At 41.7% G+C, this 14,126-nt stretch overlaps 1 protein-coding gene across 1 annotated transcript in view; it reads left to right on the top strand.

Annotated features, from left to right (window-relative positions):
* The window catches only part of LOC110503882 (immunoglobulin superfamily DCC subclass member 3-like), a 24,650-nt gene extending 11,811 nt beyond the window's left edge, over positions 1–12,839 (top strand). The window contains exons 7-14 of the mRNA XM_036971866.1: positions 4,453–4,618; positions 4,855–5,105; positions 5,334–5,498; positions 5,783–5,971; positions 6,163–6,279; positions 7,967–8,096; positions 8,284–8,410; positions 8,525–12,839. Coding sequence (XP_036827761.1) covers positions 4,453–4,618; positions 4,855–5,105; positions 5,334–5,498; positions 5,783–5,971; positions 6,163–6,279; positions 7,967–8,096; positions 8,284–8,410; positions 8,525–8,641 — 1,262 coding nt within the window. The 3' untranslated portion in view covers positions 8,642–12,839. The remainder of the gene's footprint in view (positions 1–4,452; positions 4,619–4,854; positions 5,106–5,333; positions 5,499–5,782; positions 5,972–6,162; positions 6,280–7,966; positions 8,097–8,283; positions 8,411–8,524) is intronic.
* Positions 12,840–14,126: the final 1,287 nt, after the last annotated feature.

The raw sequence follows: 14,126 nt of genomic DNA, 5'->3' as shown, positions 1-14,126 counted from the left end.
CAACTCTTCTGGTCACCTTTGACCTCCTGGCACGGGGCCTTAGTGTTCTGCTTTTGGCCAACATTTTCTTTTGATACTGGCGTTGATATTGGGCTCCAGCTGGACAAAGATAAAGGAGGAGATACCGTTTATTGGTGACCCTCCCTTATATACCTACCTCTCTGCTCTACCTATTTTAGCTCTTAATACCTTGTTTTATACTATAGAATCTTAATGGTGGTTCATCCCATGGATTCAACTCCCAATTATGCTTACACAAGTATAAACTCAGAGTAACACTCAAATTTGAGTTTCAGAGTGAGTGTGTGTATGTGTTCATAGTTGGAGTGTTTAGTCAGGTGATACTTTCCTGTACATCAGTAATACACTGCCGAATGGCACAGTAGTACACACATTTGTACATGTATAATGGTAGCTGGTGTTAATGGCTGAGTCTATCTGCTTGTCCTCGCCACCCAACCCAATCAATCAATATCTGCTTTATGTGTCTTTCAAAATCAGGATCTGGCATAGCACCCTTATTGGGCTTGGTGAATATATTCATTCATTTTTTTTGATTGATGTTGGAAAAGGAACAAAGAGCATAACTTGATTTGAAAACAAAGAGATCAAACCATCAATAGGTTTGGAGGAGTACAATTGCAGTCAGCGTTCATATGCAGATATGAATCGGTTTAGTTTCCCTCGCTTTTTCATAACTTGATCAACACATGTATGTGTTGTATGTTACATGTGTGCGCTGTATGTTACAGTGTGGAGACCATTTCTGCTCTTTCTAAAACCACTCATACAGTTAATGTGGGGGTAGATATCAACAATCCAGTCCATAATGTTAACACCATCTATATCAGGGACTCAGGCTATACCCAAATCTAACATCAATAAAACATACCATATGAATTATATTTAACTCAATCACTTGATATCTCACGTCAAATACCATCTGCCTCAATGTGCCTGAAAATCTCCCAAGTTTACTGATTCTACTTGAACTTGACCATTCTTTACCTTCTGCAGACCTTTTCAGTCTTATGAAGTCAAGTTAGGGCCAGTCTGGGCTGGCTTTGCATATTATGGGATGCCCTTTCAGACCTCATATCCCTGGTTGCGTCTGCCTCCTGCCCCCCTCCCCAAACTAATTTGGGGTGCTGGCTGCTGGGGGTCATAAATTGGCTGCACCAGGGGACCACCTGACCAGGACAGATGCAGGCCACAGTTAGACAAAGGCTGCATAGCCACCATCTGTGGTGGCCATTAATGGACATTTTGGGAGGGTTTGATAATAAAACAATTGTGGAAAATCAAAACAAAAGAGGAGAATCAAGTTTGGAATGTTAAAGTGGAACTTACAAACAAGCATTCTAAGAAGACTTTTTAAACTTCAAATAGACTACAAGTGCATTGCAGGAAAGTTTTTCTGCCACCGGGTGATCAAATTAAGATCCTACATCTGTAGGTTGACAGAGAGAAAATGAGAGCTATAGGGAGAACAGATACACAATACATTGTGAAACAGAGAACTGAAAAAAGACAAGATATAGAAACAGAATAAAACAGACAGTGCTAGCAAAGCCCAAGTGCCGGAGGAGGCGGAGCAGAGTAATGGTGCCAGAGTGAGGGATCACCTCTGACCTCCCACCCCTAACCCTCTTCCTGCAGGCCCTAAGGAAATGATGCATGAGATGGTTGGGGGTGGGGTTTAAGTTTTGGTGGCTGGGGGTGGGGCTATGATGGGGGTTTGGGTGCTATAGGCCTTTGATTGGCAGGCCTTGATGGAGCGAGACAGTCCCTGCTCCACCTCCCTGGCCTGTGGGGACACTTGTCTTTGTCACAGCTGCAGGCGACAGACACAGGCAAGGCCAAGTTCAGGGGACAGAGGCCACCGAGTGCCAGACAGACACACAGAAGGGCTCAGGACACAAAGGGACACGACAGCCATTGTGTGTTTGCAAAACAGCTTATTCTAAGGGACGTCTATGTGTAGGTCTACAGGCCATTCCCATGGCTTCTGGTTAGCATCCTCATGCATAGAGAAAGCCATGAGTCACTTTCATTCACACCTTCTGAATATGTGCATAATATTCCAGGGAAGATAGGACAATTCACTATTGCCATGTGGTGTTTGATTGGGACCTATGTGTCATGAACTTTCTCATGATGGAAGTTATGTTCGATTTTAGCCACGCCATCTCATTGTATTGTTCTGATTACACTGGAATCAGGTTTACAGAGAGGGAAGCATATTCAGTATATTTCAGGTTTAGTTCTGTATGAGAAATGGTGTGAAACAGTTGAAAACCAATCTATGACTATGATTGGTTTTCATGATTGAGGACCTAAATGTGTGTGTGACCAGGATGCTGAAGTCGACAATATTCAATAAGAGTCACAGCAACATGCAGGAACACAGAAAACTTTAGATCGTCCAGCCACACCTTTGATAGGCAAACAGCCAGACAGAGGGACAGGCAGACCCACATAAAAGCATTCACGGCAGGTTTCTCCTCTAGTTCACTGAAATAATAGGAACCACTAACCATCATTGAAATAACAGGGCTTGAATGCATCTCTACTCTAAATATATGGCCTCGCCCAAGTTCAAGTGTGAAGTGCACTGTAGCCCAGGAGAGAGAGATGCTAGAGGGTAGATTCATTACCCGAACTTCCCCCAAATGCAGTAGTATGGAGCAGCTCCCATTCACTCTCACAATGGGAGCCATCTTTTTTGCTCTCAAATGAGCAAACCTGCACCCTCACCCTAACCACAGTCTCCCTTCTCCCCCTCTTCTCTACCCCATCGGTCCCTTCTGCAGAGAGGCAGGCTGGGACAGCTGGGGAGCTCTCTGCAAACAGAATGACAATGACAATGACCCTGACTGCCATTCTGTCACCAGGCTCTCACACACACCCACCATTGATTGAGTGGTTTACTCTAACTCAATTTCAGCTCTCCACACTGCTGGAGCTGAAGTGAAATACACACTTATTAAACACTTATTCTAGACTGTTTGGAGTACTCCTGTCAGTCTAGGCATAAGGAATTTGAAAGTTTGTTGCTGATGGATATGTCTAGAGGGCCATTTATGGAAGCTTACTGTTTCAACTTTCTTTAAACCAATAATTGGCCATCAGGTGGATTTCTGTTCAGGAGATGAAAACTGTTAGGGAGATTAAACGTGTTCCCGTGGTTATATAAAAACGTTTAACACAATTTGTTGTCATATCCAAGTTCTGCTACCCTGGGAACCCTAACAGATATATATCTCCTCGATATCCTCAAATCTCCACAAGATTAAACCAAGCATTTATGTTTATCTTTTCGGTACACAAGCTTTAGAGGCCCAGCTTGTATGTCATCTTTTATTTTCCTGTCCCTTGTTAATGCAAAGAGATTGAGGCCCAGTGACTTGGTTAGAAAAATAATCCATCCCTGCCATTGATTGATGGCCACCCCAACCCCCCATGCCCCCAGCCCCTTCACCCCTACACCCCCCACCCCACCTCCCTCTCCTCTTGGTCCGCTTTTCCCAGAGTCCTGACAATGGATTTGTGAGCAGGCTAATTTTTACGAGGGGGGTGGGGGTAGTAGTAGATCAATGAGATGCGTGTGGAGGGGGGAGAGGCCTGAGGATTTTGCACACAGACATTATGCCATTGTGGCAGCAAGACTGCCTCTGTGCCCCACCCTGTGTCCCTCTCCACTCGGGTGTCACGAGAGGGACGTACAGGGGTGTCGCTTTAATTTGGGGACGAGATGCTGCTGTCATGGATCATGATCTTGATTTTGGACTCCTTGTTTTGGCATATGCTCAGTTGGAGTCCGAGTCTGGACCTTAATGTTCTTATCTCGTTGGAGATGTGTTGGCTTTTCTGGTTTGTGGATTATTTGGGGATTTGGATTCAGAGGCAAACACTCATCCTGACCACAGAAAACACAGAACAGAATGACATTTCATCATTTTCAAGTTCTTTGAGTAACTTTCGACAATTTGAGCACAAACAGGGTATACAAAATATTGAGTGAACCCTAGAACTTAAATCAATATTGTATCTCTTGTACACTGTCCATTAGCCCAAACATAATTTTGGCAAATTGAGAGCTCATCTTAGTCTCAGACAGAATGGTCAGAATAATGTCAAATCCACCTGTGTCAAGTGCATTGCTTAAACATCTATGCTGCCCTCTACTGTGCTTTATAGTAATTGCAAGACATAGGCAACACTGCACAGCCACTGAGCCCGATAATGGCAAGCAGTATCTCGTTCTCTATTCATCTCCCTTCGCACCCCCTCTCATTTAAATGAAATCGAAATAAACTACATAATGTAGATATTGCCAAGCAGACTTTGAGACAATACAAGATGGTGGAACATTCCATCACATACATTAATTACATAGCACGTAGCGAAATAGGAGAAGCTCACTCTCTTTTTATTTCTCTCTATTCCCAGCTCCTCCTGAGTTTTTGCAGTGGCCGCAGTCTGTCTCCAGACCAGCAGGGAGCAGTGCAGTGTTCACCTGTATGGCCCAGGGAGTCCCCGAGCCTCACCTCATCTGGCTGAAGAACGGCAAAATCCTGACGCCTGGTGACAACGTCAAGCTCACCAACAATAACAGGTACAGTAGTTAGTATGCTTTAACTCATCTACATATACTTTTAGATGCAAATATAAGATTCAAATGAAACATTAAGTAATGTTGTTAATAGATTCATTACACCACCATTATTAGTCACTCCAACCCTTAACAGGTCGCAGTTGCAAATGAGAACTTGTTCTCAACTAGCCTACCTGGTTAAATAAAGGTGAAATAAATAAAATAAAATAAATAAAAAACAATACCCCTCCCTACAGCACGCTGGCGGTGACGCGCATCACCACGGATGACGAGGCCATCTACCAGTGTATTGCTGAGAACAGCGCTGGCACCAACCAGGCCAGTGCCCGCCTGGCCCTCACCCAGTCCACGGAGTTGCCCGAGGCCCCTCAGGATCTGACGGCCACGGCCCTGTCCCCCACCACTCTACAGCTCACCTGGGCCCAGCCTGCCCCAGAGGTCACCGACGGCATAATCGGATATGTGCTGCACATCCGCATGTTGGGCGGTAAGGAGGCTGTTATAATATAATACAACTTCATTGTCCAAAGTGAATCGTATATTTTTGCTTTCTTATGTAATTCATATGGAGAATTTAATTTTTAAAATCCAGACAGTTATACATCTAGAGCTTCTAGTAATACTCTAGTAGTACACAAGACTGCCTCTTTTTAATACCTTCCTCTCGTAAGATGCAAAGATGATGACCTCACTTCCTGTTTGCTGTCCCCTCCAGAGCCAGACAGCAGAGAGCTGCAGGAGGCTGTCAGTAAGACCACCTTCCAGCATGACTTCACCACCCTGGAGCCTGCCACCACCTACTCCATCTACCTCAAGGCCTACTCCCCTCTGGGAGCCAGCCAGCAGTCCAGCACTGTGGTGGCTACAACACTAGGGGGCGGTACGTCATGTAGATGTAATGAAATGAGAGGAGATAAGCAGTTGCATATCAGAGTGACTAATTTCTCATGCACCTATATTTGTATTTGTTCATCTCTTTTATTTTCCTCACCTTTCTATATTTGACTGTTTCTGCAAAATCTTTCAGTTTTTCACATTTTGTTTGTTTATTCAAAGCCTTTACTCATCTCTTTCCCTGTTCTCTATCTGTCTTCTCATGTTTGGAATTACATTTGTATGTTAATCCGCTCATCCTCTCTGTCCCTCCCCTCTATCCCCTCACAGTACCCAGTTCTCCCAGTTTCTTCACCAAGGTGCTGAACAAGACAGCCATGCAGGTGTTCTGGGAGCTGCCCAGTAAGTCGGGCAAGGTACAGGGCTTCAAGCTGTCCTACCGCGAGGTCCCCCAGCCCAACTTCCAGGGGCAAGAAGTATTTCCCGGTCACATCAACACCCACACCATCTCCCATCTAGGTAAGTGATGAGGTAGCATACTACTAACCACTGTCACTGCAGGGTCTCAGATTGCAATGACTCACACAAAGCAGACATTTTCACAATGCAGAGTGCCGGTACTGGTACCAAAAGGACCTTTGAAATGGAATGAATGTGACTGTGTGTCACTTTCTATGGTTGATTGTCCTACCTGGCCATCTCTGTTTCAGAACCCACTGCTGTGTATGAGATCCAATTGGTGGCCTACAACGGCAATGGGGACGGCACTGCCAACAAGCGTCTGGTTTCACTGGCTGAGAGTGGTACCAGCGCCAAGACCAGCTCCGGTGAGACACAAACACTGACCTTTAAGCTGATTTAGGATCAGAACCCTATGTGTAACTGTCAGTGTAAAATGGTACTGTCAAACATACTACACCAGGGGGCGATGTGGAGCAATGATGCTGTCTTGTTAGTATGTGTGTCAGGGGTACATTTAAAAGAAAAATGTATCTAGAGAAATTAGGGTTAAGTGCCTTGCTCGAGGGCACATCAGCAGATTTTTCACCTAGTCGGCTCAGGGATTTGAACCAGCGACCTTTCAGTTACTGGCCCAACACTCTTAACCGCTAGGCTACCTGCCGCCCCGTAGAGTTGCAAAGAAAGGGTATGTTACTGGAAACGTTCAAAGTTTACCAGTTGCCTGCCAGAATTTTTGCTAACTTTCAAGATTTGTATGTCATTTATCACAAAGACATCTAGAGCCGTTGGATACTTTAGATTATCACAGATGTCCGTAGTTATCGGTGGCCCTCTCTCTGGCAATATCACATGTATATCACATCACAATGTCACATCACAATATCACATGTAAAATAATTAAGTAAGGTGATTTAAAAAAATAAATATTGAATGACAAAGCTGTACAACATTATCCTAAATAAAAACGATCAACTTAGTGAATACCATTAGTAATATGAGGGTTTCATAATGAAATATCCTTTCCATATTTTTTTTACACACTTTTATTTATTTGACTATTTCAATATGTATTTGCTGTCAATGTTTTGGCGTCAGACTGGTGGCAGATGTGAAAAAAGAGTTGCAAAGTTAATTGAAAATAATGCCGCTGTTGATTAGATGCTTTTTTTTTCATGAACCATATGGTCTATCTGCTAGAAACTCATGGAGAATATGGACACAGATATAAGAAATTAATACTATACATTAATATATATATATATTTGTAAGTTATTCAAGTATACAGTAAATTACCAAAGTTACCATAGATTGCCATATGTTTTCTGTTAATTACCTAATTTGCTTTGGTAAATTACCAGTAGCTTTGCAACCCTAGTCAGAGGATATATGTAAAAACATATACTCACCCTGGATAAGTGTGTCAGCTATATTATGAAAAGGTAATTCTAATGTAAATGTCACGACTTCCACCGAAGTTGTTCCCTCTCCTTGTTCGGGCGGTGTTCGGCGGTCGACGTCACCGGCTTTCTAGCTGCCACCGATCCATGTTTCATTTTTCCTTTTGTTTTGTCTGTTTTACACACCTGGTTCCCATCTCATGATTATGTTCCTTACTTAAACCTCTGGTTCCCCTTTCTGTTTTGTGTGTGATTGTCTTTCGTGTTTTGGAGTTCGTATCCTGTTTTGTATTTGTTTTATAACGGGATTTTTGTTCCGTTCTCGGATGGAGTAAATACAGTGGTTTTACTCTTACCTGTGTCCTGCGCCTGACTCCTTCACTCTCCTCTAGATAGACTCTGACAGTAAATCTCTTTAGTTCATCTTTCGGATCACAGAAAGAACATCACAGTGTGTGTCAAGTACATACACAAGGACAATATTTGCCTCATGATATTAAAGGTAAAGCAGATCGCTGTATCGACACCACAGATGGTGTGAGTCGTGGCACTTAAGCGTGTGTGTGTGCGTGTGTGCGTGCATTTGTGCGTGTGTATGTGTGTCCCGTTACTGTTTTTCCAATAACAAAACCCATTTTTGTGCGTATTTGTCCAGGTGGGCAGAGCCCATGTAACTGCAAGCAGGAGGATGAGGGGTCCATGACTGGCATTGTGGTGGGAATCCACACTGGCATGGCATGTATCATTTTCTGTGTGCTGTTCCTCATGTTTGGCTACCGCCGCAGGTAAGCAAGCACTTTTTGGTATATAATAATAAAATACATAATAACAGAATATGTTTTGAATATGGTTTTAGTGTAATAACTTTGGATTTTAATGTGTACATTGCTTTATTTATTATTGCCTGGATATTGAGTCACTTTGACTCGAGGACATGGGTCTCATTCCATGTTTGAATGCTTCTATCCCCAGCTTCTTCTGCAGGAAGGGGACCCAAGATGGCTGGTCAGGGCCCCGAGGAGGAGACAGGAACCAGCGGGCTGGCCCACCAAAAGAGGGGGTGATCCGCATGCCCGAGGTCATTGAATTAGTGCCTCAAGTAAGGAGCTGTAATATGCACAATTCTACACCATACACACTCATGGTTCTAGCTTTCTGTGTCCTATGGAGCAATTAGTATGATAACAACCATCCTTCTCTTTTCTGCCTATAGAGATGTGACTCTATCACTGCTCCAGTGATGGTTGTTAAGGGTCAAGCCCCCCCAGCGCAGTGCCAAGTCCTCATCGAGCAGCCCCCACCATGCCAGCCTGGCACAGGCACCGGCTAAAGCACCCAAACACCATTCCACTTACCTCCCCCAACCCCAGTCCCCTTACCCTGAGAAATGAATGGCTGTTCTATGGTTCCTCCACCTCACCTGCCCACCAACGCCTTAGCCATAGTCTGCCTATTGCAGCATCCAGCCGTAGTTCTAGCAGTGAATGAGAGAGAGAGATTGAGAATGAAACTGAGAGTAAGAGGTGATGTGTTGAGAACTTCTGTTGAATGTACAATACCACAAAGGAAAACATTTATTTTATAATAGCTTCAAGTAAAAGTAGTACCAATGTAGTCATGAGTAACTATTGGGATGTTAGCCCCATTTCTGTCTTGTGTCTTTTACACCAAAGCTGAAAGCCTTATTTTAACATTTTATGTTTAGTTCCATGGATTTGATAGCCATGGAGGAAATGGGCACAGGCCATTTATTATTCAAAATGACTCATTAGGTAAAATGCTGCTGGCTCATCTCTGAAGATAACTGCAATATTACTGTATTCCTTATATTTTCAGTGTGGTATTGGACATTGTGCATCTTCTTAAAACCAAAACTCATAAATAGCTTCATTTTATGTCATTTTAAGTTAATGGCCAATGGTGCCATTTTCAGGTTCTGATAGATATACTGAGGCCTTTTACCAGTTTGAACAGTGAACGTGGCTCTCAGATGATTAGATGTTGAGCTTGAGTCAATGGATGAGATAGAAAGTCTATCAGTCTTACATTGGGGCCAGTACCAAAGTGATTTCTCTGTTCAGCTTGTGATACAGTAGATATAGTGAATGTTTTCAGTCGCTTGGTGTTCTCTGGTTAGCGCCACAAGATTGCACCTCGGGGCTACGTAACGTGGTCGGCTTTAGCCTTGCCGAACCTGACTGAGTTGATTGTTTGACTGAGTTGATTGTTTGACTGAGTTGATTGTTTGACTGAGTTGATTGTCTCACCGTGTTAGCCTTGAGGCGGTCCGGGGTCGAGGGATCACAGATTCAGCCATTTCTGTTCAACCCCCTATCCCAAACTCTTTGTTAACTTTCTGCTCCCCCACCAAAACGTTTTACCTCCAAAGATAGCTACCTCAGCCTGACGAGAACGTCAGAGCTATCAAGGTAACCATTTTGCCTGTTGTGCTGCTGGTCAAGCATACCTACCTCAACCAAAAGGGTACTTCTGTGCCCCCTTTTCCTTTTCTTTTTGGGTGCCAAATGCCAGTCCTGTGCCAGCTGCCACTCCTTGTGTTCAGAGGGTGGTACACTCTTTCGATTCCTCCCTGTCAAGAAAAGGAGGAGGCCTTGGATCGTGATTGAATGTCACTAGGCCCATCTTCTACCCAGAATGTAACTGGTTCGATCTGTGGGTTTGCCAGTTCACTTATGTTGTTTGACATTGTATAATTCCTGATCGCCGATTTTCTGCTTTAATCGCCTGCCTGCTTCTAATCCTGCTATTGGGACTCAACACCTTGTCCAACCCCTGAACGTCTGCCTTAATTTAAAGCGGTTCATTCAGAGTTGGGTCACTTCAGCTACTGATATGCAGTATGGAAGCACATGGATATGATTCAAGTACATATTCTACCTCAGACTCAGCAGCTTCACAAACGGGTGATGGAGAGACAACCATCATTGATGATGTCACAACAAGCGGTCTTGGAGCCCAGCTGTGGAGCACTACAAGAACAACAAACATGTCTCCTCAGTTAAACAGGGAAAGCGAGATGAATGTCTCTTTATTAAGGCACCACCTGCTGCTGCCATCACCATCTCGTCTCACTGGAGGAAGACATGACTCAGAAACGTGCAACAGGAAACAAAGTTGGAAGCCTGACAGAAAGTGAGCGATAAATATGAACGCACAGCATTTTTTAAACTTTGAACATTGCATGAAAGTATGGACATTAAGGAATATAAAGCCCAAGTTTCACCATTCTGTTATGGATGAATTTGCTGACTATTTTGCCCTTTCCTGCAGAATTCCAAAATGTAATTAGTTAGAAATGTATATTTTTGCCATTTTCAGGAAGCTTTCTGTCACCTACCAAAGGTGATTGGTTTGCAGTGCCTCAAATACCTTTGTTGTCATGGGAAAATTCTGTTCAGCAGACCATGGTTAACTTTCTCGAGTGACTAATTTGTCTTGTATTTTGTCTTCATGTCTATTCATATTCAATTCTTACCTCACACTTACTGCACGAATGACACTAGCTTTTACCGTAGACCGCTGTTTCAACAAATATTTCCAAATATTCTATGAAAACCAAGTCGAACGATATCCAAAGATGAATGATTGTTACGGTTTTCAGTCTTTCCTCGATTAACTTTTTTTTTTTTTTAAGTTGTTTTTAGTTGGGTTCCCGTTATAAGGTGCTGCCATTAGCCAATGATGAGACAAACTAAGAAACACAAGCAGCTTACATAAACAGCTTACATAAACCCCAAAACTAATTACAAAGATAATTCAAGAAACCACCTGTAACACTGTAAAATGTTCACAGATAGTTTTTCACGTGTCTCACTGGCAGACCACTTGAGGCATGGAATTCCACATATTTTCACTTTCTTTTCAACATAACATTTTACTTTGAAAACTGAAAATGGGATATATATTTTCATGTATTGTTACAAATAACTGTCCTTTGAAGTATAGAAATACTATAACCATATTCTAACATTTTAAATAACTTCTGTTCCATTTATTAATGACCTCACCACAGGAATAGCCGTGTTGTGATAGAGCACCGACTTCCCCTTTTTGTAACTACTGAATAAAATCCCGGTCAATTTGTTGGAGATACTCGGGCAAGTCTCCATCAATCACAAGAGGATTCCATTTAGGTACATTTGTTTTCAGATCCTCCAAATGAATTGTGTTGTAACTGTTTGAATGGCTGTGAAAAACGTAGCCTCACTACAAGTTTATGCCTCTGTTTTGTGTGGATGTCCATCTTTCATTGCCAGTTTCTGAAGCTAGTATTCTGTGCAGAATTGGACTAGCTACCGCTACATACCCTAACAAAGTCACATAGTGCCACTGTCCTCAAGGTTTTAGTTCAACTGTATCACTGATACCATCCTTTTTTTTTTTTTTACTGTGAATAACCTATCTACCATTTTTTGGGGGCAGTATGATAAGTGTGATACCAAAAGGAAAAATGAAAAACATTATGGTCAATATTTTATTATTTGAATAACAAGACATAAGTTGACCCAATATTTCTTTGAACAAAACAATTTTTTTTTTTTTAAATGATATGCTTTTCTTTTTATAGAACATTTCTTCTTCATTCATTTTATAAATGTTCCCTCTCGAGGTTGGTCCTGCTGCGTATGGGAAACCTTGCCAAAATGTAGACGTTCCTTTTTAAAATGTTATTATTGTTATTAATATTATAATTATTGCCATTGTTGGATTCACTCCTTTCATTTTGATTTCATATTGGTTGGCTCGTTTGGTTTCTGTTTTATTTGTAGTTGAAGGATGTGAACATGTTTGCTAGAAATGTGAGAATTCTAACTAGAACGGTGTGTTGTCAGAAAAAGGTTGTGTAAAAAACTGTATTTTGACATTGAAGGAACGATACCTCAAACTGTCTTGTATTCTCCAAATGGATATTTCCTATCTTAACTCCTTTAGCAGCAGCTCAGCCACAACCATGTTAAGTTCATTTGCAAAGATGGACACTTGCCATACTAAAGTAAGCCATATAGGAGTTTTCCTAAGCCATAATACTACTGTCGTGTATTACAGTCCATACTTTGATATCAGGTCACTGAATTTGAACCTATCAACTGAGTACAGTATTTCTTGATGCCAGACGCACAACCTACCTCTTGCTAAACATTTACACATAATACAAAACACCTGAAATGTAGAGAAGTAGTGAATGAATGCTAGAACCAATGAAAAAATAAATGCTTTAATGTAAACTGCTTTTAAACTAGTTACAGACCAGATGAAAGAGAGGAAGATGTGTATGTGTACCATTATAGCACAACTAGAGACCCCTACAAATGGATCATTGTTTGGTTAATAAATTAATTGATCTAACGCAGAGTAAGATCACATTGTAGTTGTTTTTGTCCCTGACCTTTGAACCATAGGCCTCTGGTTGATATGACTGTTTGAATATGTCAACTGTTTCTTTAAGTTTTTCCTTCTTTCAACTGAAATGACACCTGTAAACCAAATAAAACTAGGATTATTATGTAGACATCCGTCTTCCTGGAGAGTTCATTTATAATGCGGCTGATACCCTTACAATGAATGAAAGTTGAAATGTATTAACACGATTCAAATGTTCATAGCTTCCAAGTACCTTTATTGGTGATTCAAAGATATGTATTGTAGACTTTTATCAAAAAGATATACGCCAGACCTGAACCAGCTCAAATGTGAATATTAGAATGAAATGGGTCATGTTAAAACTGATTTCATTTAAAATAAGTGTTGCCTGGTTTCAACCAGTCAACCCTGTTGAATTAATTACACCATAAAGCATGCCCTTTTTCAGAGGCAGTGACTTCCCTAATGCAAGGTTATTCAGAGTGTGGGTTTGATTGAATTCCAGCCCCAGTGACATACTGTAGATCTACTCTATGAAATATAACAGTTCAACATGTAGTTAAAAAAGTCATGTCAAATATAGCAGTGAGCAGGGAGTTCACAGGATGACAGATGACAGAAAGGACACCAGAGGAGTTGGATAACAAAGCCAGCAGTCTATCATGTTGGAACTATCTTCTTTCATGTGCAATCATGAGCCAAAATACAACATCTGGCATGGTTTATGAGGAAAAGATGATTTTGAGCATTAGCATTACATATGCAAAGAATGAGTCATTAATGGTTTCCCTATTTTTTGAGATATCAACACCAAATTCAGTGTTCAAATTCAGCGACATCCATGATAGAGATACCTAGTTTAAAGTTGATAGGCCACTGTGGAGTGGATTTAAAGTGGTTTAAATGGACACATAAAATCAGATTTTTGATTTGTCAATAACCCAGCCATATTTTGACGAATCCCATAGCTTTCTCAAACTAAGTAAAGACATGTACCATGGGCCTACATTACAAAGGTGGTGTCTTCAGGTCCTGTGGTCCATGAAAATAAGATGCTGAAGTATTGTTAGCAGCATCTACTGATATACTCTGATGTTGATTTTGTCCACGCTCACCAGATGCGATCAGGACACGCAGGTTGAAATATCACTCTGAACCAACTATATTAATTTGGGGACAGGTCGAAAAGTATTAACCATTTATGGCAATTTAGCTAGCTAGCTTGCTGTTGCTAGCTGATTTGTCCTAGGATATAAACATTGGCTTGTTATTTTACCTGAAATGCACAAGGTCCTCTTCTCCGACAATGAATCCACAGATTATTGCGGTAGAGATACTCTTAATGATCGGCTATGAAAAGCCAACTGACATTTACTCCTGAGGTGCTGACAAATCCCCCACCCTTTTGTCAGCAAAGCATGCACAATATTTAA

Source organism: Oncorhynchus mykiss, chromosome 3, assembly GCF_013265735.2.
Source record: "Oncorhynchus mykiss isolate Arlee chromosome 3, USDA_OmykA_1.1, whole genome shotgun sequence".
Lineage (NCBI taxonomy): Eukaryota > Metazoa > Chordata > Actinopteri > Salmoniformes > Salmonidae > Oncorhynchus > Oncorhynchus mykiss.
This window is presented reverse-complemented; position numbering and strand designations above follow the sequence as displayed.